This window comes from Globicephala melas, chromosome X, assembly GCF_963455315.2.
Source record: "Globicephala melas chromosome X, mGloMel1.2, whole genome shotgun sequence".
NCBI lineage: Eukaryota > Metazoa > Chordata > Mammalia > Artiodactyla > Delphinidae > Globicephala > Globicephala melas.
This window is the reverse complement of record NC_083335.1, coordinates 88318586-88346211: the sequence shown is the minus strand read 5'-3', so window position 1 is coordinate 88346211 and position 27626 is coordinate 88318586. Positions and strand designations below refer to the sequence as shown.

The 27626-nt window shown below is 40.0% G+C and overlaps 1 protein-coding gene across 1 annotated transcript in view; it reads right to left on the bottom strand.

Annotated features, from left to right (window-relative positions):
* Positions 1-27626, bottom strand: part of EFHC2 (EF-hand domain containing 2) — a 203088-nt gene that overhangs the window by 148469 nt on the left and 26993 nt on the right. Inside the window, 1 exon segment of the mRNA XM_060292248.1 lies at positions 5456-5645. Within this exon segment, the coding sequence (XP_060148231.1) occupies positions 5456-5645 (190 nt within the window).

Sequence of the window (27626 nt, the reverse complement as noted above, 5' to 3'; positions counted from 1 at the left end):
CAAAACCACTAATTCGAAAAGTTACATGCACCCCAATGTTCACAGTGGTATTATTTACAATTGCCAAGCTATGGAAGCAACCTAAGTGTCCATCAGCAGATAAATGGATAAAGAAGAAGTGGTGTGTACACACACACACACACACACACACACACAATGTAATACTACTCAGCCATAAAAAAGAATGAAAATTTTTGCCATTTGCAGCAACATGGATGAACTTGGAGGGCATTATGTTAAGTAAGGTAAGTCAGACAGAGAAAGACAAACACTGTATGATATCACTTATAGGTGGAATCTAAAAAACACAATAAACTAGTGACTATTACAGAAAAGAAGCAGACTCACAGATATAGAGAACAAACTAGTGGTTACCAGTGGGGAGAGGGAAGTGGGGAGGGGCACTGGGAGTAGGGGACTAAGAGGCACAAACTATAAGGTATAAAATAAGCTGCCAGAATATATTGTACAACATAGGGAATATAGCCAATATTTTATAATAACTGTAAATGGATGGAATACAACCTTTAAAAATTGTGACTCACTATATTGTACACCTGTAACTTACATAATATTGTACAGCAACTATACTTCAATTTTTTAAAAAAGATACACAGTCATAGAAGTACCCCCGCTTCCTGAGAGCACCCAATCCAGAGCAAGGCCTCACTTCCTTCGATCCTCTCCAAAATTACCTAACACAAGCCCAAATCTTATAGTAAGTCTTTTCTAACACCTGCTTACTTAGACATCCCACAGTTACTCAGGGTATATGTTTTCCCTCACTGCAAGGAATAATAAACCAACTTGTTCAATTAAAAAAATACATCAAGGTGACCCAAGAGATCAAATTATACTTTAAATTTTTGTTTTCATATTGTTCAAAGCATAGAGATCCAAACAGTACTAAATAATCAGCTCATCATAAACTCAGTGTCAATGAATGCAGTTATTAAAATTCTAATTCTGTGGTCAGTAGTTTTGATTATAATTATTATGTATACAGTAGATGGAAAAAATGAAATATTTCTAAATGCATGCATAATACCCCATAGGATCAACCTTTATCCTGCCACTTACTACTATAATAGAGTCATTTGCAAATCAGCCAACAAATTAGGCTAACTAGGAGCCATTGACAAATGAAGAGAAATGAGTGTATAATTGTAGAGTATGTAAATGATGCTTAACATCCAGATAAAAGTCATTAAAAAACATTCAGTCATTTGAGTATTTCTAACTAGTCTGACTTTTTTATAAAAGCAGGTAACGATAGCAACGGCGACACATTATAAACTACAAAGTGCCCAACTTCAATCAACAATGAAGCAGTAGGTGCCTGATGTAATTAGAAAGAGCCCCAGGCCAGGAGATTCAGGGTCTGGGCTCAGTTCTAGGATGAATTTCCCTGTAGTCATAGACTACATGCCACAGACTGAGACTCAAGACTTAGGCAGAGACTGCTAGAGGTAAAGGGGTATTAGCAACCAGCTAGCCAAGCCCCGCGTCAGGGTCAAGGAAACTCAGGCTCAGACGCATAAGGTGAATAAGCCACAATCAGAACCCTGCCCCTGCCCCACTTCTTGCCAATGATTCCTCATTTATAAAATGAGAACGATCATCCACGTTTGCTTCTTCCTGATAGAGGTGCTGGGATGATGACTGGAACTAACTGGTTGAATGAATATGTGCTTGCTTGTATTTAAATGAATTCAACGAAATAACTAGTCTTTGGGCAGTAGGTGCAGTATCAGGCAAAATTATGTTTGGCTATTTGCATAAATCCTCCCACTGCCAAGGGTTTTAAGCAAGTTAGGACTGTGTTTCTCAATGGGAGCAGTACTGGCATTTTAGGCAGAATACTCTGCCCGGTGGGGGGTTGCCCTCCCCACGGTGCAGGACGTAAAATACAAGGCTGGCCCCCAGCTGCTCAAATAGCAGCAGCACCTCTGGGTCAGGTCTGGCCCTAGGGCGAGGCAATTTAAAACATCAAAACTAATGCCAGAAATCCATAATGAACAAAATACCACCATGTTAAACAAATATGGAATCAGTGCTACTGACTTTTCTTTTTGCCTCAGGCTCCAGTATGGCTCAGCATGGCAGTTACTGATCCTGTCTTTATTATAACATGCTGGCATTTTATTCAACCTGAATTTTTTGCATTAATTTTTAAGAGATTTCATTAAAATATTATCTGGCGGGTTACTGAGTTTTGGGGTGCCCCTTAAATTCTGTACCCAAGACAAGTGCCTCACTTGCTTTATCCTAGTCCAGTGCTGCTTCCCGTCATTGCGACAACTTAAAACACCTCCACACATTTCTAGACGCCTCCCTGGGTTGAGAACCTCTGAAATAGGGGCTGATTTTTCTCATTTAACAAGAAGTCCGGAGAGACACAGCCCAGGCCTGAAACAGTGGCTGCATGATGCCATCGGGGCCCTAGATTCCCTGTATCTCTGCTGCAGTCACAAGATGGCTGATGTGCCCCCAAGGAATTATGTCCTAGTTCCAGAGAGGAAAACAAGGCAGGGCGAAGGGCAGGAAAAACATACCAGCTGAGCCTGACTCCTTTAATTAGAAAAATACCTTTCCCAGGAGCCCCACCCAATAAACCTTAACTCACATATCATTGGCTAGAAGTGAGCCAAGTGGCCAGCCCTAGCTGCAGGGAGCCTGGGGGAGGTGAACACCTGTAAGTGGGCATGTCTCCAGCCTGAATAAAACTAGTGTTCTCTCCATAAGAATGAAGGGGAGAGTGAAGAAAAGATAAATAGCTAGAAATGTCTGCCATGAGGGCCAGGCAGGATGATAAATGCTGGCTCTTCTGCGTGACCGCAAATAGCATCTTTTCTGCTTGTAATTTGATGGTCTGCCTGAGCAGAGCATTTTGATGGTCACTTTTAGAATTATGGATAGAAACTGGAACATTGTCTTAGGTTGGGCTCCATAGAAGCAGAACCTAAAACAGGGATTTAGGTGCGTGTGATTTATTAAGGGCGTACTCTTGGGAGAAACCTGTAAGGGAGTGAGGGGAACAGCCAAAGGAAGAGAAATGATCCAAGCGAGGATGCATTCTCACATGAAGCTTTGCCGAGGCTTAATGCCACAAGGGGCTATGGGCCTAAATCACAACACAGAGTTGTCTCACCTTAAAGAAGCTCAGCCTTCTACCCTTGACAAATCAGTCAGCCATTTGCTACCCGGTCCTGTGATGAGGGGGCCAGTGTAACCTCCTAGGTTACCTCTCTGGGTGATGCGATGCCCATTGGCCAAGAGCAACACTCCATGGAGGGTTGCAGGTGTGAGTTGTTTGCCAAAGCACTTGCTACAGCTGTTGGGGAGGGGTGCCCCACCCCTATCATGGGTCTGGGTGGGCACCAAGAGCATCTACTGCAAATATTAATTTTGATGCACTTTCCAAAGAACTGTCTTTATTTCTACTTTGTATTGTTTGAGAATGGAAGCCTAGGTATATTGTTATGATTAAAAGCTGTTGGAAAAACTGGCAACGAGTTGAAAGTGTCTCATTTTCAAGAAAAATGATTAACAGGTGTTGACTTGTTTTGTTGAACCACAAATGCAGAAAGTGCTTTATAATTTGCTCTGGGTATTAACCAGGATCCAATCTGAAGTTCACAATCTCATCAGAGCACGTAAATATTTCATAGTCTTAGTGTCTCATTTAAAGCTCAATGAATATTTAATTGAAGTTGACCAACAAAATAACTGAAAGAATTATGTCGCATTTAGTTAGGCCTGAAATGAGCAAGCTCTTCATTTTCTCAAGTAGTTTAAAGCTAAAATTATTCCAACTTCATGAAATATTCTACATAATTTTATAAGTAATTAAAGGGCTATAAAATAGGCTCGAAAGGCACATATTAAATACTGAGAAAAACATGAAATAAAATGAATTTTCAACTTTAAATGCAAGAGAATAGTTTAATATATGGTGGCCTACATTATTCAGTGGTGGATTACACTATTGTCAATACCCTCTTTTCGACACAAGAAGTAAAAATAGAATCTTTTACTTGACCCTTGAAAATTAAATATTCTAGAATGATGATGTGCAAACACCTGTAAGAGTGATGTTAACAGGAAGTCATGCATGATCTACCCAAGTCAGTCAGCCCAGAGACTGCTTCTGAACTCTGGGTCCAGCACTAAGCCAGGTACTGAAAATAATCAAAAAAAAGAAAAATATTGGTCCACGTTCAAAGTAGAGATGGTTTCCGAGGAAAGAAGCTTTCCCGTGGTCTGTTAGATCTCCGTAAGTGTCAGAATGGGGCTTCAAAAGAAATATGTGCTCTAATTGATTGACCCTAACTCAGATGACATGGGATATGTCACTTCTACCGAATTTGAAGACTTTTTTTTTTTTTTTTTTTTTTGTGGTACGTGGGCCTCTCACTGTTGTGGCCTCTCCCGTTGCAGAGCACAGGCTCCAGAGCGCAGGCTCAGCGGCCATGGCTCACAGGCCTAGCCAATCCGCAACATGTGGGATCTTCCCGGACCGGGGCACGAACCCGTGTCCCCTGCATCGGCAGGCGGACTCTCAACCACTGCGCCACCAGGGAAGCCCTGAAGACATTTTAATTGGAATCAAAGTATTGCCAACCAATCCATGCTAAGGCTGCTAAAAACTTCCTGGTAAACTTAGCATACTACAGTTTGAATTCTTTAGTCCTGAGTTATTTTTTAATTACAGGACCTAAATAATCCAATAACAAGTTCTTTTTTGGAGAACCGACCATGGGGCCGTGATACAAGGTTGTGTGATAAACAGAGCATATCCATATAGCTGCCTTGTGGAAAATAACTGGTCACCTTGGGTTTTTCCCCTTTGATCTTAGTCTCTTTTTAAGATACTCAAAAGGATCGCCTTCTACAACTGTCAATATGCCAGTATACGTGCATGTGTTATGTATACAAACACATATCACTAAAAAGTTCAGACTCTTGTCTAATAATAGCACCTCTTTCCTTCACTTCTACAATTCATGCCATGTCACCCTATGGTCCTCAGGGATGAGGAACCATAATTAGTATGGAGAAAAGAAGAGAAGGCATTTTCCCGTTGTATTCAATGGCACATTCAGAATCAAACAAAATTCTTTAGTTAATGGCAATCACTAAGCAAAAGTGGCAGTCTGACCAGACTCTTAGAGTCTGTAGAAGGACATTATCCTGTCCAGGGCAGGAGATGAGAGAAAGGTTGATAACATTAGCCAAGAAAGGTGATGAACATTAAACATCCTGCAGCCAATGTACCTAGTCAGAAACAGGAGCAGGGATAACTTTTCTTTGTTTAGGGTACTTTTGTTCTAGAATGTGTCATTTCAGATGAACATTTACATTTACATTGAGGACTCTTATTTTCTCACATCTACTTAATATTTAGTACATGTAACATTTAAGACTGCATTTCTCCCAGTGTCATGTGACTTACCCTGTTTATCAAAAGCCACCCAGGATGGTGAATCAGTTCCCATTCCTTTAGGAAATACACCATGTTTTGGCTTTATCTTTTGTCCGAGAAGCAGTTCTCCACCTATTCCTGGTTTATCTTCACTCACCAGCATCCTAACATTGTTGCAAAAGCCCCAATGTTGAGATTTGTGGAATTTCTCTTTTCCCATCTGTGAACACAAGAGACAACATAAAATGGCCAAAGTTACTCTTTGTGACTTTTCTTATTTGTTTGAAAAGGTAAACACATTTCCCATCATTTATTTTCCCATTACAAAATGCAAATGAGAGTGGCAAATAATTATGATCAATCTTCATCATAAAGTTGTGTCTCATTTTAAATTCAATTCATTTTAACAAATTCAAAACCTTGAAAAGCAATAAGAATAAACCCAATGCTCCATGCTACTTTAAAACATTTAAAAATTATAACTGTAAGTGAACATTTAGGACATTAGCTTGCTAATTGGTCTATTCTGCTTATTTGCCAAGAATGTAAACAGGAAAAAAAAAAAAAACTCCTCTACTTCAGAGTAAAAATGTAACAGTTTTCCCACAGAAGTCTAAATATTATTTTCATCAAAACAGAGAATAAAATCTTTTCCTCATTAAAGTAAATGTCACAGGAAATTCGTCAGAGCTGACATTCTCCTCCTAATTGTAGAACCTTGCTCTCCCTCTTCTCCACTCCCCTCCCATCTCTTCTGAGGATCTGGGCAGAGAGGGCAAAGCCTAGATAATGCTACCAAGGATTGGCAAAATGTGGGCCAACACCAACATGCAGGCACTGCTAGTAGGAAAGTAAAACAGAAAAATCCCTCTGAGGAAAGACATGGCAATACCTAGCAAAGTGAAAGGTGTATATGGCCTGAGGCCTAGCAAGTCCACTCCTAAATTTTTTTTTTTCTTTTTTTTTTTTTTGCGGTATGTGGGCCTCTCACTGCTGTGGCCTCTCCCGTTGCTGAGCACAGGCTCTGGATGCGCAGGCTCAGAGGCCATGGCTCACGGGCCCAGCCGCTCCGCGGCATGTGGGATCTTCCCGGACCGGGGCACGAACCCGTGTCCCCTGCATCGGCAGGCGGACTCTCAACCACTGCGCCACCAGGAAAGCCTCTAAATATCTTTTGCACCGTGCATGGGGAGCTATAGATCAGATTATTTGTTACAGCAGTGTTGGTAAGAGTGAAAAATAGGAAACAATCTAAATGTCCATCAATAGCAAAAAAGATACTTCAATTAATATTAATATTAATACAAAGGTCTAAAATTATATGCATCGATACGGACAAATCTCAAAAAAATGTCAAGCAAAAAAAAGGTAGTAGAAAGGCACACAAAATTTGATCATTTCACTTACATAAAGTCTGAAAACATTCAAAAATACAGTATTATTTATGGATAATATAAGCATGGAAATAAGCAGCATATTCAAGTTAATATAATATCCAAGGTAATATATGATATATGATACAATAAAGATCGTATACATTTATTATGATATATGATATTTGTTGTATCATATGCATATCATATCATGAACATCCATGTACACCACAGCCCTGTATAAAATATAAAACATTTCAGATACAATTAAAGCACTCTCTTATCCCAAGCTCCTGATTTCGATATCTGTGTCTGTTTCTGTTTTGTAAATAAGTTCATTTGCATCTTTTTTAAATTAGATTCCACATATGAGTGATATATGATACTTGTAGATGAACATACAAATACTACTATATATAAGATAGATAACCAACAAGGACCTACTGTATAAATAGCACAGGGAACTCTACTCAATATTCTGTGATAACCTATATGAGAAAAGAATCTGAATCACTTTGCTGTATACCTGAAACTAACACAACATTGTAAATCAACTACACCCCAATGAAATTAAAATATTAAAAAAAGAAACAAATAAAGCCCTCTCTCAGAGTTCATGCCCCTTGCCTCCCTCTCCAGAGGTAACCAGTATCCTGAATTTGCTTCTTGAACTTTATACTTTGCCAGGATTATATACGCCAGAGCGATAGCCTCCTGCAAAGCATGACGCGTTGGCAGGAATTCTGAAAGGACGTTTGAAAATACTTCGTTTCAAGGCAACCTATGAAATGAGGTAAAATATTTGCAAATAATATATCTGATAACAAGTTAATATCCAAAATATATAAAGAACTCATACAACTCAATGGCAAAAAGAAAGTGTGATTAAAAAATGGACAGAGGATCTGAATACACGTTTTTCCAAAGAAGACATACAAATGGCCAACAGGTACATGAAAAGATGCTCAACATCACTAATCATCAGGGAAATGCAAAGCAAACCCACAATGAGATATCACCACACACCTGTTGGGATGGTTACTGTCAAAAAGATAAGAAATAACAAGTGTTGGCAAGGATGTGGAGAAAAGGGAATCCTTGTGCATTGTTGGTGGGAATATAAATTGGTGTGTGTGGAAGTTCTTTAAAAAATTAAAAATAGAACTACCATATGACTCAGCAATTCCACTTCTGGGTATTTATCCAAAGAAAACGGAAACACTAATTTAAAATGATGTGTGTACCACATGTCCATCTGCAGCATTCTTTACAATAGCCAAAACACAGAAACAACCTAAGTGGCCACTGACGATGAATGAATAAAGAAAATGTGGTGTATATATGTATATACAATGGATATTATTCAGCCATAAAAAAATGAAATCCTGGGCTTCCCTAGTGGCACAGTGGTTGAGAGTCCGCCTGCTGATGCAGGGGACATGGGTTCATGCCCCGGTCCGGGAGGATCCCACATGCCGCGGAGCGGCTAGGCCCGTGAGCCATGGCCACTGAGCCTGTGCTCCGCAATGGAAGAGGCCACAACAGTGAGAGGGCCATGTACCACACACACACACACACACACACAAAAATGAAATCCTGCCACAACATGGACGGACCTTGAGGGCATTATGCTAAGTCAGACAGAAAAAGACAAATATCATATGATCTCACTTATATGTGGAATCTTAAAAAAAAATCAAATTAAAAAATTCCAGAAAGCAAGCTCAGAGATACAGAGAACAGATTGGTGGTTGCCAGAGGTGGAGGGTGGGGAGTGGGCAAAATGGGTGAAGGGGATCAAAAGGTACAAACTTCCAGTTATAAAAGAAGTAAGTCCTCGGGATGTAATTCACAGCATGGTGACTATAGGTAATAATTACTGTATATTTGAAAGTGGCTAACAAAGTAAATCTGAAAAGTTCTCATCACCAGAAAAAAAAAAAACTTGTAACTATGTGTGGTGGTGGACCTAACTAGACTTACTGTGATCATTTTGCAATATATACAACTATCGAATCATTACATTGCACACCTACAACTCATATAATGTTATATGTCAATTACACCTCAATAAAACTAAAAATTAAATACTCAATATTAAGAGGAAAAGACAAGACCTCCTTTCCTCTTATAGTGAAGACAGCCTGGAAGAATGGGGAAGAGCCTGAGCAGCCTTGCCCAGGAGAGCCGGGGCCACTACAGCTGCCCTGGGCAGAGGAACAGCCCAGCTCGAAGGCTGTGGGAGGAAAGCTAGAGGCAGCGGTTAGGACGGTGACCTGCAGCCTGGCTCTGTCCCACAGAGAATCCATTGCCACAACCTCCACCACCACCCCACTCCCCCCGACACACACACACACACACACACACACACACACACACACACACTCAGTTTACCACAAGTCAGTCCCACATCACCACAGCAAAGCAACAGTTGGGTTGGTTAAAATGAATGGAGGAATAACATAGAATTTTACAACAATGTTCCCCCTTTTAAAGCAAGTAATTTCAGGTAATCACAAACTCACCTCAGGTCAAACCAACAAATGTTTGTTACTATATTTACTGTATTCCTAGCTTTGTGCCAGTCATGCTACTTAAAATTATGTTTTAGCTCCATACAGTTTTTTTTTTTTTTGGCTGCGTTGAGTCTTCGTTGCTGCACGTGGGCTTTCTCTAGTTGCAGTGAGCGGGGGCTACTCTTCGTTGTGGTGCGGTGTGGTGCACAGGCTTCTCATGGCGATGGCTTCTCTTGTGGAGCACAGGCTCTAGAGTGCAGGCTCAGTAGTTGTGGCACGTGGGCTCAGTAGTTGTGGCACATGGGCTCAGTCGTTGTGGCTCACGGGCTCTAGAGCACAGGCTCAGTAGTTGTGGTGCACGGGCTTAGTTGCTCCACGGCATGTGGGATCTTCCCGGACCAGGGCTCGAACCCGTGTCCCCTGCATTGGCAGGCAGATTCTTAACAACTGCACCACCAGGGAAGTCCCCAGATATGCTACTTAAAACAAGCATAAAACTCCACCCCTGCCTTGAAGAGGAAACCCACTCTCTTGCTGATGAGCCAAGATTTAGATATATATAAAACAACTAGGAAGCAGTACAGCTACCATTTTCGACCAGTTACTATGACCTAGACCCTTTACTAAGGGCTTTATATACATTACCTAATTTTACCATCACAAAACTATTTGATATGCATTATCACTGCCATTTTACCAATGAGGAAACCAAGGCAGAGACAAGTAGGCTAGTACACCCACGGTTATATGGTAACTAGTGGAGCCTGCATCTGAATCTAAGCTCATTGACCCTAAGCTCTGGTAAGCTTATCTACCTAGAGCCATAAACTGATGGGCTGGAGTAGTAGCGTTGAGGTCCTGCAGGTAGTTGGATACTGCCTTGGGCCTGGAGGAATGGGATGAATTAGACAGGAGAGGAGGGAAACAGGAACCCTAATGTTTTGCTGATGGGAGAGTTAACTGCCATTCTGGAAAGCAATGTGGTACTACTTGGCAACACTAAGGATGTGTATTCTCTATGATTCAAGAATCCCACTCCTGGATATGTATCTCAGAGAAATTCTCACAGTAGCCAATAAATGGACATATATGAGAATGTGCAATGGTATTGGGTTGGCCAAAAAGTTCGTTCAGGTTTTCCTGTAACATTGTGGAAAAACCCAAATGAACTTTTTGGCCAACCCAATATTTTGGGAAAGTTGGAGGCAGGCAAGCTAGATATTTATGTTGAGGAAATGGATAAGAAAATATGGTTTAGGGGCTTCCAGGAAGATGGTGGAAGAGTAAGACGCGGAGATCACCTTCTTCCCCAGAGATACACCAGAAATACATCTACACGTGGAACAACTCCTACAGAACACCTACTGAACGCTGGCAGAAGACCTCAGACTTCCAAAAAGGCAAGAAATCCCCCACGTACCTGGGCAGGGCAAAAGAAAAAAGAATAAACAGAGACAAAAGGATAGGGACGGGACCTGCACCAGTGGGAGGGAGCTGTGAAGGAGGAAAAGTTTCCACACACTAGGAAGCCCCTTCGCGGGCAGAGACTGCGGGTGGCAGAGGGGGAAAACTTCGGAGGTGCGGAAGAGAGCGCAGCCACAGGGATGCGGAGAGGAAAGCGGAGAGATTCCCGCAGAGAGGATCGGTGCCGACCCACACTCACCAGCCCGAGAGGCTTGTCTGCTCACCCGCCGGGGCGGGCAGGGATGGGAGCTGAGGCGCTGGGAGAGGACTGGGGTTGGCAGCGTGAACACAGCCTGCAGGGGGTTAGTGCACCACGGCTGGTCGGGAGGGAGTCCGGGGCAGGGTCTGCAGCTGCCGAAGAAGCAAGAGACTTTTTCTTCCCTCTTTGTTTCCTGGTGCGCGGGGGGAGGGGATTAAGAACGCTGCTTAAAAGAACTCCAGAGACGTGCGCGAGCCGCGGCTAAAAGCGCGGACCCCAGAGACAGGCATGGGACGCTAGGCCTGTTGCTGCCGCCACCAAGAGGAATGTGTGCGAGCACAGGTCACTATCCACAACCCCCTTCCGGGGAGCCTGTGCAGCCCGCCACTGCCAGGGTCCCGGGATCCAGGGACAACTTACCCGGGAGAACGCACGGCCCGCCTCAGGCTGGTGCAACTTCACGCCGGCCTCTGTCACCGCAGGCCCGTCCCGCACTCCGTGCCCCTCCCTCCCCTCCAGCCTGAGTGAGCCAGAGCCCCTGAATCAGCGGCTCCTTTAACCCTGTCCTGTCTGAGCGAAGAACAGACGCCCTCCGGCGACCTACATGCACAGGCGGGGCCAAATCCAAAGCTGAGCCCCTGGGAGCTGTGAGAACAAAGAAGAGAAAGGGAAATCTCTCCTAGCAGCCTCAGAAGCAGCAGATTAAAGCTTCACAATCAACTTGATGTACCCTGCATCTGTGGAATACATGAATAGACAACGAATCATCCCAAATTGAGGAGGTGTACTCTGAGAGCAAGATTTATGATTTTTTTCCCGTTTTCCTCTTTTTGGGAGTGTGTATGTGTATGCTTCTGTGTTAGATTTTGTCTGTATAGCTTTGCTTCCACCATTTGTCCTAGGGTTCTATCCATCCGATTCTTTTTTCTTTTTTTACTTTTCTTTAAAATTTTTTTCTTAATAATTATTTTTTATTTTAATAACTTTATTTTATCTTACTTTGTTTTATTTTACTTTATCGTCTCTCTTTTTATCCTTCCTTCCTTCCTCCCTCCATTCTTTCTTTTCTTTCTTTCTACTTCTACTAATTCTTTCTTTCTACTTTTTCTCCCTTTTATTCTGAGCCGTGTGGATGAAAGGCTCTTGGTGTTGCAGCCAGGAGACAGTGCTGTGCCTCTGAGGTGGGAGAGCCAACCTTAGGACACTGGTTAACAAGAGACCTCCCAGCTACACATAATATTAAACGGTGAAAATCTCCCAGAGATCTCCATCTCAACACAAACACCCAGCTTCACTCAACGACCAGCAAGCTACACTGCTGGACACCCTATGCCAAAAAACTTGAAAGACAGGAACACAACCACACCCATTAGCAGAGAGGCTGCCTAAAATCATAATAAGTCCACAGACACCCCAAAACACACCAACAGATGTCGCACTCCCACAAGAAAGACAAGATCCAGCTTCATCCACCAGAACACAGGCACTAGTCCCCTCCACCAGGAAGCCTACACAACCCACTGAACAAACCTCAGCCACTGGGGACAGGCACCAAAAACAACGGGAACTACAAACCTGCAGCCTGCAAAAATGAGACCCCGAACACAGTAAGATAAGCAAAATGAGAAGACAGAAAAACACACAGCAGTTGAAGGAGCAAGATAAAAACCCACCAGACCTAACAAATGAGGAGGAAATAGGCAGTCTACCTGAAAAAGAATTCAGAATAATGATAGTAAAGATGATCCAAAATCTTGGAAATAGAGTAGACAAAATGCAAGAAACATTCAACAAGGACCTAGAAGAACTAAAGATGAAACAAACAACGATGAACAACACAATAAATGAAATTAAAAATACTCTAGATGGGATCAATAGCAGAATAACTGAGGCAGAAGAACGGATAAGTGACCTGGAAGATAAAATAGTGGAAATAACTACTGCAGAGCAGAATAAAGAAAAAAGAATGAAAAGAACTGAGGACAGTCTCAGAGACCTCTGGGACAACATTAAACACACCAACATTCGAATTATAGGGGTTCCAGAAGAAGAAGAGAAAAAGAAAGGGACTGAGAAAATATTGGAAGCGATTATAGTTGAAAACTTCCCTAATATGGGAAAGGAAATAGTTAATCAAGTCCAGGAAGCACAGAGAGGCCCATACAGGATAAATACAAGGAGAAATACGCCAAGACACATATTAATCAAACTGTCAAAAATTAAATACAAAGAAAACATATTAAAAGCAGCAAGGGAGAAACAACAAATAACACACAAGGGAATCCCCATAAGGTTAACAGCTGATCTTTCAGCAGAAACTCTGCAAGCCAGAAGGGACTGGCAGGACATATTTAAAGTGATGAAGGAGAAAAACCTGCAACCAAGATTACTCTACCCAGCAAGGATCTCATTCAGATTTGATGGAGAAATTAAAACCTTTACAGACAAGCAAAACCTGAGAGAGTTCAGCACCACCAAACCAGCTCTACAACAACTGCTAAAGGAACTTCTCTAGGCAAGAAACACAAGAGAAGGAAAAGACCTACAATAACAAACCCAAAACAAGTAGGAAAATGGGAATAGGAACATACATATCGATAATTACCTTAAATGTAAATGGACTAAATGCTCACACCAAAAGACACAGATTGGCTGAATGGATACAAAAACAAGACCCATATATATGCTGTCTACAAGAGACCCACTTCAGACCTAGAGACACATACAGACTGAAAGTGAGGGGATGGAAAAAGATATTCCATGCAAATGGAAACCAAAAGAAAGCTGGAGTAGCAATTCTCATATCAGACAAAATAGACTTTAAAATAAAGACTATTAGAAGAGACAAAGAAGGACACTACATAATGATCAAGGAATCAATCAAAGAAGAAGATATAACAATTGTAAATATTTATGCACCCAACATAGGAGCACCTCAATACATAAGGCAAATACTAACAGCCATAAAAGGGGAAATCGACAGTAACACATTCACAGTAGGGGACTTTAACACCCCACTTTCACCAATGGACAGATCATCCAAAATGAATATAAATAAAGAAACACAAGCTTTAAATGATACATTAAACAAGATGCACTTAATTGATATTTATAGGACACTCCATCCAAAAACAACAGAATACACATTTTTCTCCAGTGCTCATGGAACATTCTCCAGGATAGATCATATCTTGGGTCACAAATCAAGCCTTGGTAAATTTAAGAAAATTGAAATTGTATCAAGTATCTTTTCCGACCACAACGCAATGAGTCTAGATATCAATTACAGGAAAAGATCTGTAAAAAATACAAACACATGGAGGCTAAACAATACGCTACTTAATAACGAAGTGATCACTGAAGAAATCAAAGAGGAAATAAAAAAATACCTAGAAACAAATGACAATGGAGACACAACGACCCAAAACCTATGGGATGCAGCAAAAGCAGTTCTAAGACGGAAGTTTATAGCAATACAAGCCCACCTTAAGAAACAGGAAACATCTCAAATAAACAACCTAACCTTGCACCTAAAGCAATTAGAGAAAGAAGAAAAAAAAAAACCCCCAAAGTTAGCAGAAGAAAAGAAATCATAAAAATCAGATCAGAAATAAATGAAAAAGAAATGAAGGAAATGATAGCAAAGATCAATAAAACTAAAAGCTGGTTCTTGGAGAAGATAAACAAAATAGATAAACCATTAGACGGACTCATAAAAAAAAGGGAGAAGACTCAAATCAATAGAATTAGAAATGAAAAAGGAGAAGTAACAACTGACACTGCACAAATACAAAAGATCATGAGAGAAAACTACAAGCAACTCTATGCCACTAAAATGGACAACCTGGAAGAAATGGACAAGTTCTTAGAAATGCAAAACCTGCCAAGACTGAATCAGGAAGAAATAGAAAATATGAACAGACCAATCACAAGAACTGAAATTGAAACTGTGATTAAAAATCTTCCAACAAACAAAAGCCCAGGGCCAGGTGGCTTCACAGGCGAATTCTATCAAACATTTAGAGAAGAGCTAACACCTACCCTTCTCAAACTCTTCCAAAATATAGCAGAGGGAGGAACACTCCCAAATTCATTCTACGAGGCCACCATCACCTTGATACCAAAACGAGACAAGGATGTCACAAAGAAAGAAAACTACAGGTCAATATCACTGATGAACATAGATGCAAAACTCCTCAACAAAATACTAGCAAACAGAATCCAACAGCACATTAAAAGGATCATACACCATGATCAAGTGGGGTTTATTCCAGGAATGCAAGGATTCTTCAATATATGCAAATCAATCAACGTGATACACCATATTAACAAGTTGAAGGAGAAAAACCATATGATCATCTCAATAGATGCAGAGAAAGCTTTCGACAAAATTCAACACCCATTTATGATAAAAGCCCTGCAGAAAGTAGGCAAAGAGGAAACTTTCCACAACATAATAAAGGCCATATATGACAAACCCACAGCCAACATCATCCTGAATGGTGAAAAACTGAAAGCATTTCCACTAAGATCAGGAACAAGACAAGGCTGCCCACTCTCACCGCTCTTATTCAACATAGTTTTGGAAGTTTTAGCCACAGCAATCAGAGAAGAAAAGGAAATAAAAGGAATCCAAATCGGAAAAGAAGAAGTAAAGCTGTCACTGTTTGCAGATGACATGATACTATACATAGAGAATCCTAACGATGCTACCAGAAAACTACTAGAGCTAATCAATGAATTTGGTAAAGTAGCAGGATACAAAATTAATGCACAGAAATCTCTGGCATTCCTGTACACTAATGATGAAAAATCTGAAAGTGAAATCAAGAAAACACTCCCATTTACCACTGCAACAAAAAGAATAAAATATTTAGGATATAAACCTACCTAAGGAGACAAAAGACCTGTATGCAGAAAATTATAAAACACTGATGAATGAAATTAAAGATGATACAAATAGAGGGAGAGATATACCATGTTCTTGGATTGGAAGAATCAACATTGTGAAAATGACTATACTATCCAAAGCAATCTACAGATTCAATGCAATCCCTATCAAACTACCACTGGCATTTTTCACAGAACTAGAGCAAAAGATTTCACAATTTGTAGGGAAACACAAAGGACCCCGAATAGCCAAAGCAATCTTGAGAACGAAAAATGGAGCTGGAGGAATCAGGCTCCCTGACTTCAGACTATACTAAAAAGCTACAGTAATCAAGACAGTATGGTACTGGCACAAAAACAGAAAGATAGATCAATGGAACAGGATAGAAAGCCCAGAGATAAACCCATGCACATATGGTCACCTTATCTTTGATAAAGGAGGCAGGAATGTACAGTGGAGAAGGGACAGCCTCTTCAATAAGTGGTTCTGGGAAAACTGGACAGGTACATGTAAAAGTATGAGATTAGATCACTCCCTAACACCATACACAAAAATAAGCTCAAAATGGATTAAAGACCTAAATGTAAGGCCAGAAACTATCAAACTGTAAGAGGAAAACATAGGCAGAACACTCTATGACATAAATCACAGCAAGATCCTTCTTGACCCACCTCCTAGAAAAATGGAAATAAAAACAAAAATAAACAAATGGGACCTAATGAAACGTCAAAGCTTTTGCACAGCAAAGGAAACCATAAACAAGACCAAAAGACAACCGTCAGAATGGGAGAAAATATTTCCAAATGAAGCAACTGACAAAGGATTAATCTCCAAAATTTATAAGCAGCTCATGCAGCTTAATAACAAAACAACAAACAACCCAATCCAAAAATGGGCAGAAGACCTAAATAGACATTCCTCCAAAGAAGATATACAGATTGCCAACAAGCACATGAAAGAATGCTCAACATCATTAATCATTAGAGAAATGCAAATCAAAACTACAATGAGATATCATCTCACACCAGTCAGAATGGCCATCATCAAAAAATCTAGAAACAATAAATGCTGGAGAGAGTATGGAGAAAAGGGAACCCTCTTGCACTGTTGGTGGGAATGTAAATTGATACAGCCACTGTGGAGAACAGTATGGAGGTTCCTTAAAAAACTACAAATAGAACTACCATATGACCCAGCAATCCCACTACTGGGCATATACCCTGAGAAAACCATAATGCAAAAGGAATCATGTACCAAAATGTTCATTGCAGCTCTATTTACAATAGCCCGGAGGTGGAAACAACATAAGTGTCCATCATCGGATGAATGGATAAAGAAGATGTGGCACATATATACAATGGAATATTACTCAGCCATAAAAAGAAACGAAATTGAGCTATTTGTAATGAGGTGGACAGACCTAGAGTCTGTCATACAGAGTGAAGTAAGTCAGAAAGAGAAAGACAAATACCATATGCTAACACATATATATGGAATTTAAGAAAAAAAAATGTCATGAAGAACCTAGGGGTAAGACAGGAATAAAGACACAGACCTACTAGAGAATGGACTTGAGGATATGGGGAGGGGGAAGGGTAAGCTGTGACAAAGCGAGAGAGAGGCATGGACATATATACACTACCAAACGTAAGGTAGATAGCTAGTGGGAAGCAGCTGCATAGCACAGGGAGATCAGCTTGGTGCTTTGTGACCGCCTGGAGGGGTGAGATAGGGAGGGTGGGAGGGAGTGAGACGCAAGAGTGAAGAGATATGGGAATATATGTATAACAGATTCACTTTGTTATAAAGCAGAAACTAACACACCATTGTAAAGCAATTATACTCCAATAAAGATGTAAAAAAAAAAAAGAAAATATGGTTTAATGGATAAGTACTCTATGGTGGATTTTCACTTGACTTCACTTCATTGCTTTGAAGCAATAAACCAGATGTATTAGCTTAGGCTGCCGTTCAAAATATCATAGACTAGGAGGCTGAAACAACAGAAACTGATTTCTCACAGTTCTCACAGTTCAAGATAAAGGTGCTGGCCAGGCCAATTCAGTTGCCTAGTGAGGGTTCTATTCTTGGTTTGCAGACTGCCAATTTCTCAGTGTGTCCTCACAGGGCAGTGAGAGAGAGAGCAAGCTCTCTGGTGTCTTTTTCATAAGGGCATGAATTTCATCATGGGAGCCCCACCGTCATGACCCCATCTAAACCTAATGACCTCCTAAGGTCCCATCTCCAAATACCATCACGCTGCAGGGTCAGGGCTTCTATATATGGATTTGGGGAGGACATATAGCACCAGATGTACATATAGCAAAACAGATCCTTAAAACATATCATTGGGTGAAAAATGGTATCTGTAGCATACAATATCATTTATACATCTTTTAAAAACAAAAAATAATGCTACATATTTTTTAAGAACACATGCAGATTCAAGAATGCGCATCAAAGACATCTGTATGGAAGCCTGTATAAAGTGGAAAGGGAATGAGACTAGGGGTTGGGAATGATGAGGAACAAAAATACATAAAACAAGAGAGAGACCTTGCACAGATCAATGATGATATTGGGCCATAAATGGAGGAATATAATTAATTCACCTCTTCGCACCTCACATTAAAAAAATGATGGATTTGAATGAGAGGTGAGAAGTAGGCAGACGAGGCAAGCTGCTAGTGCAGCTGAGCAGGCACAAGGTGAGAAAGGCCTGCACAAGTGTGAAGACAATGGGAGTGGGAAGGAAGGGACATCCTATAGGACAAGGACATGCAAACTATTATTGAGGAAGGGCAAGTTTGATTGTTTCTTTTCCCAAATCATTTCAGACCCACACTTTTATAAAATACAATAAAATTCATTATAAAAAACTGAAACAAAGACATAAAAACTTACAAGCCCACTAAATCACACCCTTGGATATCATGGCAAGGTCATATTGCTATATAAGTTTCTAAAGACTCCCAATGTCACAAACAAACACCATACTTGGAGTAGCACTGCTACAGTAGACAGCAGGTAAAGAAACCAACATCTGTGATTGGATGTGTTAAGAAAGGAAGAATGGGCTTCCCTGGTGGTGCAGTGGTTGAGAGTCTGCCTGCCGATGCAGGGGACATGGGTTCATGCCCCGGTCCGGGAAGATCCCACATGCCGCGGAGCGGCTGGGCCCGTGAGCCATGGCCATGGAGCCTGTGCGTCCGGAGCCTGTGCTCCGCAATGGGAGAGGCCACAACAGTGAGAGGCCCGCGTACCGCAAAAAAAAAAAAAAAAAAAGAAGAAAGGAAGAATGATGGGAGGTGACTTGCAAGTTTCATGCCAGCCTCACTTCCACTTTGGAAGGGGTAGGGGGGAGAGCAGAAAAAGCAATAAGGGGGACGAAGTACTTCTTGCACCTGGCTCCTTAGCCTATATATTGCTACAGCTCCCAAGCATGGCCATAACAGCACTGGCTGAGTTTCTCACTTCTGAAATTTCTGAAAGAAACTAAAGCAGTGGACTGAACCTGAAGAGCCCTCAGCAAGGCTGGCCTTCCCTTTCCTGGTCACCCTCACAGCAGCAAGGGAAAGAGAAGGGACTGGAAGAAGTAAAGGGATTCTCCCCCACCAACCATACACATATACAACTGCTATGAACTCGTCAGTACATTTTTGTCCAGCTAGTGACAATGACTAAGTATACCGTACAATGGGGCCTTTTTCTTTAAACGTAAGATCTATCAATGCTATGAAAATTGAAGAGAAACCACAATGTGTAAAATTCAGAAGGTAGTTCAATCAAGTTCCTGCTAAATTGATGAGCAATTTCTCTATGCAGAGTATTAGCTGGATACTTGTTAAATATTTCCAATTCTTTTGCTAAATAAAATCAAATCAGCCAGACCAAATTCTTAAATATTTTTTAACATGAAAAGAACTATTACTAAATCCTTCCCAAAACTCTTGGTTTGTGTAACACATTCAAACCCCCAAAATCAACAATACACATATGCTTCTTTAAAGTTCAGTAATGTCAATTTCTGTTGTTATTCTCACCAGCATAGCATACAAAATTCCATTTCTAACTTGAAATTTCAATTCAAAATTCTATACCTCAGAAACCAATTGCTTGAGGATTTGTTTGGTATGATGTAAAAGCCCATAGGGCACCTGTTTCAAATGTTTGCCCCCCCAATAAACACACACACACACACACACACACACACACACACACACACTTGAGATTTGCCATTATAATCTCTTAGGATCACATGTCACCCTGCCCTTTGCCCTAGTAACTGTGAAATGGTGCTCAGTCTCAGTCCAAAGAAATTAGGCAAATGTCTTAGCAAATGATAAAATCAGGAACATACTATCCACAGATCCAGTGTTCCTTGATATCTCAACTCCTCGGGTCCCATCCCACTTACAGCACCACTACTGGAAAGGCAGCAGCCAAATCCGGACTCTCCTTGATGTTTCACATCAAATTAATAGCTGGTACCACCATCCCTTCCTTGTTGCTAAAGATTGGAAGAGCAATTTTATCACATGACTGGATTGATTAATAAATAATCAGTAAGTTGCCAAGGCGACCACAGAAACCGTAAAGCTAACCCAAACTGAGAAGCGAGTTATAGTCATCAGTATCAAGAGTTGTTTATCCATTTATAATCTCTCTTTTAGAGCTTCAGCACATCAGAGTCTCTTTGTTTCTATCTAGACTGCGTCCAAAGCCCAGAGGCTTGACAACCACATGACAAAGGCAAGAAGAATAAGGTGCTTGGTAAGAACCTGATAGCTCATTAGGGCCACCATTAGCTAGAAGCCTATCTTTGCAGATGTGAATATCATTATCATAGCCATAAAAGCTGACATGTGTAGCAGTGCGCTAAGTACTTTAGAAACACTAAAGTCTTTTAATTTTCAGAGCAAATCTCTGAGTATGCTTTATCATTATCCCCATTTTATAGATGGGGATACTCAGGAACAGAGTTTAGGTAATTTGTCCAAGATCAGTCAACTACTATAGTGAATCCAGGATGAAAACTCAGTGCCTGAGCCCTTAGGCATTAGGCCTTGCATTGTCTGAGCTCTCTTAGAGAAAAGGAATAGATCTCCTCTTGTTTAAGTCATCAGGGTAGAATTACTACTTTTGCTTTTGACAAACATAATAATGAGAATGACCACCGTGACATGGAAGAGAGGAAACAGATCAGATAATTGGACCTGGGCTCAATCCCTTAAGAGCAGAACAGGTATTAGAGAGTACTGTAGATACCCTTTTATAGTCACCAGAAGTTACTAAAAATTGGGGGCCTGAAGAAAGCCAGTTAATATTTAATATTTTAATATATATTAACAACACTTACTTTTCTAACTACTTTTTGCGGCTTATGGAAATTACGAATTATCTGAAACTATCACTCTTAGATATTCCTGCCTGATCAGGTTTGAGACTAGTTTGCTTCTGCTCCATGAATAGGTTTTTTTCTCTCCCTTCATAGCATATTTATTTCAGAAATTCATTTTCTCTTTTCTTCTTTTCTGTACTTTTATAGAGAAAAAGAAGTCATTCAGCAAATACCGTGAACCTCCCAGAGAAAATAACAACAAAATTGCCTTGGGTAGAGCTTAGGACCATAAGAGCATGAAAGCTATCATTACTTATTAATAAAGCTAAATCACTCAAAAAGAAACCCTAAATGTAAAAATAAAAAGTCATGTCAAAGAAAACTTCAAACATTTTTAAGCTAATTTTCCTCTCTTTCCAAACCTAACTTGGAAAAAATGTGCTCATGAATCTTAGCCATTCAAGTCAATATAACAAGATTGGTTTTATATACTTAATAATGTATTTAAATCAGTAGAGTAGGGGGCTTCCCTGGTGGTGCAGTGGTTGAGAGTCCGCCTGCCGATGCAGGGGACACGGGTTCGTGCCCCGGTCTGGGAAGATGCCACATCCCGCGGAGCGACTGGGCCCGTGAGCCATGGCCGCTGAGCCTGCGTGTCCGCAGCCTGTGCTCTGCAATGGGAGAGGCCACAACAGTGAGAGGCCCGCGTACCGCAAAAAAAAAAAAATCAGTAGAGTAAAAAATAAAATTAAATCGATAAGATCTAGAAAGATGTGCATCCCCTTCCTCAGAAAACACTGTCCCGTTTTTTTCCTCTAAATAATTCAACCCAAAGTACCAATCAAAAGAATTCTAAAGACTTCCCCCAAAGTCAGTTAACATCACTGGCTCATTGTAGCTGATTAGTACATCCATTTCCAAATTCCTTCTCCCTTGCTGGTCTACATTTAGAAGCTAGAAAAGGCTAAATACTCCACTTGTTTCCTCAGCCTCCTTTTCAGAATTCTGTTCTGGGATTCTAGAAAAGGCTTTTGTCCTCCTGAGCCACGGGACAAATGCAGGTGATGCTGCCCCTAGCTCACCTTTTCTTGCCTTGAGATGTATACATAATGCCTGGAGCTGCAGCAGCCACCCTGGGATCATGGCAGGAAGGTGAGGAGGATTGCAGAGATGCTGGCTCAAAGTTGAGCCTTTAAATGTATGCCAGCAGCCACCTACCTCCAGACTTCCTGTTTGGTTAAAAAAAATAAATCCCTGCTTGTTTAAGCCTCTATTGGTCAGGTATTCCATTACTTGCAGTATAAAGCATTACAAATTAATGCATTTAGTCTTTAAAAGCTGTGCTTTAATGCCTTTTTTTTTTGCGGTACGCGGGCCTCTCACTGTTGTGGCCTCTCCCGTTGCGGAGCACAGGCTCCAGACGCGCAGGCTCAGCGGCCATGGCTCACGAGCCCAGCCGCTCTGCGGCATGTGGGATCTTCCCGGACCAGGGCACGAACCCGCATCCCCTGAATCGGCAGGCGGACTCTCAACCACTGTGCCACCAGGGAAGCCCTTTAATGCCTTTTTTAAAAAACAGAATAAGATTATTAAGTGACCTACATAAAGTGTAATTTTCTTTATACATTGAGAAAAATAAATATCTTCTCAAACTTTGAGCACAATACATATTAGTAAAGTTTATTACCTTCACTGACTTAAGGGATATGCTTGAGATTAATTCTAGAATTTATGGAGAGGGACAACTGATTCTATTGATAAGACTAGAAGAATAGAAAAGCTAAAGGCAGCTGTGAGTCGTATACACATGAGCAGTACGAAACCACAAGTTCATGATCTGTCCCAATACCTGCCTTATGAATATTATGGAGGAAAGTCTACGTCAAGGTAAAACCAGAGAGTTGTTCATGGGATGGAGGTTCATGAGTGTGTGTGTGTGTGTGTGTGTGTGCGCGCGTGCGCGCGCACGCACACACGCGCATTGGGAGTATGTAGGCTGAAGTAAGCTCCTTGTAACACCCAAGTTCAGCACTCCTGTAATAACATACTGGCTATACTAGCATCTGATGCAAGTTGATGGTCGAAGGAAGTGGCACCAGGAAACAAAGCACCTGCAACACAGTATAACAGTCATATCTGACCTCCCTCTCCCCCAGCAAAGAATCTGTGGGCTTTAGGAACCATGGGCCACTCAGGGTAAGACCTATGGATTAAAAAATCTTGGGTCAGAGTGGAGGGGTGAGATAGAAGGGCAGCACAGCTTCCAGCTATACTTCATGAATTGCTAAAGACTTTCAGGGACAGAGGCAGCCTTTTCCCATAGCTGTGAGGTAAGTGGATGATGGAAGTCCAATGGTAGGAGGGGGTGGTGACTGTGTAATTGTGCTGGGTGTGTCTTAGGACTGGAATCTGAACATCTGCATCAACAGTCCGTGATGCCACAAGATCAAGGATTAACACAAAAATTATAATCTGATACTCATGACAATGATACTTAAAAGTGGGAAACATTAAAGGTACCTAAATGAAAGTGAGGTTTCCATACTTCATTTGAGTGGTAAAACACTGATAGCAATAGACCAAAGTCTATATAAGTTGCACATATATACTGCAATATCCAGAACAACCACTATGAAAATTATACTAAGAGATATACTCAAAAACACTATAAATAAATCAAAATAGAATCCTAAAAAAAGTCCCAGTAACCCACAGGAAGGTAAGAAAAGAGAAACAAAGAAACAGAAAACAGATAATAATATATCTGACATAAGCATTAACAAATCAATCACCTTAAATGTAAATGATATAAATACATTAATCAAAAGATAGAGATTTGCAGAGTAGATTTTAAAAGCATGACAAACTACATGCTGTACACAGGAAACTCATTTCAAATTCAATATGTAGGTCAGTTGGAAGTAAAAGGATGGGAAAAATACACCAGGGAAACACTAATTTTAAAAAAGCAAGAATGGCTATATCACTATCTGATAACCTAGACTTCAGAGCAAAGAAAATTACTAGAGAAAAGAGGGACATTACATAATGATAAAAGAATCAATCCACCAGGAAGACACAACAAACTTAAATGTGTATGCACAGGACTTCCCTGGTGGCCCACTGGTTAAGAATCCACCTGCCAATGCAGAAGACACGGGTTCAAGCCCTGGTCCGGGAAGATCCCACATGCTGTGGAGCAACTAAGCCCATGCGCCACAACTACTGAGCCCACGTGCCACAACTACTGAAGCCCGTGTGCCTAGAGCCCGTGCTCTGCAACAAGAGAAGCCACTGCAATAAGAAGCCTGCACACCACAATGAAGAGGAGCCCCCGCTCACCGCAACTAGAGAAAGCCCACACGCATCAATGAAGACCCAATGCAGCCAAAAATAAATAAATAATTAAATTCATTTAAAAAAAATGTGTATGCACAAAACAACAGAACCTCAAAATATATGAAGCAAAACCAAAACAACAGAACCTCAAAATATATGAAGCAAAACCAACAGAGCTAAAAGGAGAAATAGACAAACCCACAATTATAGTTGGGGACTTCTACAATCCTCTCAGCAACCAACAGAACCTAATTAATATATATAGAACACTCCACCCAACAACGGCAGAATACAAACTCTTTTCTAGTGTGCATGAAACATTCACCAAGACAGACCATATTCAGGGCCATAAAAGAAATGTCAACAAATTTAAAAGAATGAAAATCATATAGATTATATTCTTTTGATAATGGAATGAAACTAGAAATCAATAACAGAAAGATAGCAGGAAAATCTCCAAATGCTTGGAAATTAAACAACACACTACTAAATAGTCTATGGGTCAAAGAGGAAATTGCAAAAGGAACTTTTAAAAACAGATATAACTGAAAGAATGAAAATACAACATACCAAAATATGTGGAATGCAGCTAAAGCAGTGTTGAGAGGGAAATTTATAACACTAAATAATTATATTAGAAATGAGGAAAGATCTCAAATCAACAGCCTAAGTTCCTACTTCAAGAAATTAGAAAAAGATGAGTAAAATACCCTAAAAGCAAGCATAAATAAGGAAATAACAAAAATTAGAGAAGAAATCAATGAAATTGATGAAAACAACAGAGAAAATCAATCAAATACAAAGCTTGTTCTTCAAAAAATATATCAATAAAATTGACAAATCTCTAGCAAGACTGAAAAAAATTTTTAAAGAGATAAGATACAAATCACCAATACCAGAAATGAAACAGGGGTTATCCTCACAGATACTAGAGCCATTAAAAAGATAATGAGGGAACATTTTGACCAATGTTACATATGTAAATTCAAACACTTAGAAAAAAATTGATAAATTTCTCAAAACCACAAACTAACAAAACTCAATCAAGATGAAATAATCTAAATAGTCCTATAACTTTTAAAGAGCCTGGATTTTTAACTAAAATCCAAAAAGAAACTCCTATGCCCAGCTGGCTTTACTGGAGAATTTCACCAAATATTTACACAAGAATTAACACCAATTTTATGCAATCTCTTCCAGAAAATAAAAGAGGAAAGAACTCTTCCCACTTCATTTCATTAAGTCAGTATTATCTTGGTACCAAAACTAGATAACACAGTTCAATCAAAGAAAACTACAGACCAGTATCTCTCATGAACATAGATGCAAAAATCCTCCACCAAAAAACTAGCAAATTAAGTCCAGCTATGTGTACAAAGAATTATATACTATGACCAAGGGGGATTTATTATGCAAGACTGGATCAACATTCCAAAAGCAATCAATGTAATCCACCATATCAACAAGTAAAGAAGAAAATTCAAATGACCATATCAATTGATACAGGTAAACACATTTGACAAAATCCAACACCCATTCAAGATTTTTTAAAAAACTCTCAGCAAGTTAGGAACAGAGGGGAATTACTTGATAATGAGCATCTACAAGAAACCTACAGCTCACATCATACTTAATAGAAAAGACTAAATGTACTTCCCCTAAGATCAGGAACAAGGCAAAAATATCTGCTTTCAATACTCTTATTCAACATATTACGAGAAATTCTACCCACTGCAATAGGCAAGAAAAACAAGTAAAAGGGATATAGATTGGAATGGAAGAAATATAACTGTCTCTATTTGTAGGTGACAAGATTGTCTATATTTTTAAAATCCCATAGAATTTACCCCCAAAATTCTTAAAACTAATATTGAGTTCATCAGGGCCACAGGATACAAGATCAACATAAAAAATCAATCACACTTCTATATACTAACAATGAACACAGGAAACTGAAATTTAAAACATAATGTCATTTACAATCACTCCAAAGAAAACAAAACACAAAGCACGTACACGATCTGTAAGCTGAAAATTACAAAATGCTGATGAAAAAAATCAAAGATGACCTAAAGAAATGGAGAGACATATCATGTTCATGAATTGGAAGACTCGACATAGTAAAGATGCCAATGCTCCACTAATCGATCTAAGGTTTAATACAATTCCTATCAAAATTCCAGTGAAGTTATTTGTAGACTTAGATGAACTTATTCTAAAATTCATATGGAAAGGTGCAGGCCCTAGACAAAGAAGAATCTTGACAAAGAAAAATAAAGTGGGAAAAATCACTATACCTGATATTAAGGTTTACTTTATTACTACAGTAATAAAAACAGTGTGGCATTGGCAGAGGGCTAGACATAGACCAATGGAACAGAATAGAGAACACGGAAAGAAACCCACACAAATATGCTCAAATGATTTTTTTCCGAAGGTGTAAAAGCAATTCAGTGGAGGAAAGATACTCTTTTCAACAAATGGTGCTGGAGTAATTGAATATCCATAGGCAAAATCAAGTGAACCCTAACCTAAAGCTCACACTTTATACAAAAATTAACTCAAAACAGATCACAGACTTGAACAGAAAGTGTAAAACTACAAAACTTTAGGAAAAAAGACAGGAAAAATTCTTCAGGATCTAGGGCTGAGCAGAGACTTAGTATCAAAGCATGATCCATAAAAGGAAAAAGATTGATAAGTTGGAACTCATCAAAATTTGAAATTTTTTTGTTCTGCAAAAGACAGTTAACAGGACAAAATGAAAAGCTACAGATTGGAAGAAAATATGTACAAACCACATCTTAGACAAAGGGCTAGTATCTAGAATGTATAAAGAATTCTCAAAACTCAACAGTTAAAAAAACAACCCAATTAGAAACAGGCAAAAGCCATAAAAAGACATTTCACTAAGGTGTATATACAGATGGCAAATAAGCACATGAAAAGATACTCAACTCATTAGCCATCACAGAGGTAACAACTAAACCCACAATAAGACATCATTACACACCTATCAGACAGCTAAAGTGAAAAATAGTGACAATACTAAATGCTGACTAGGATGCAGAGAAACTA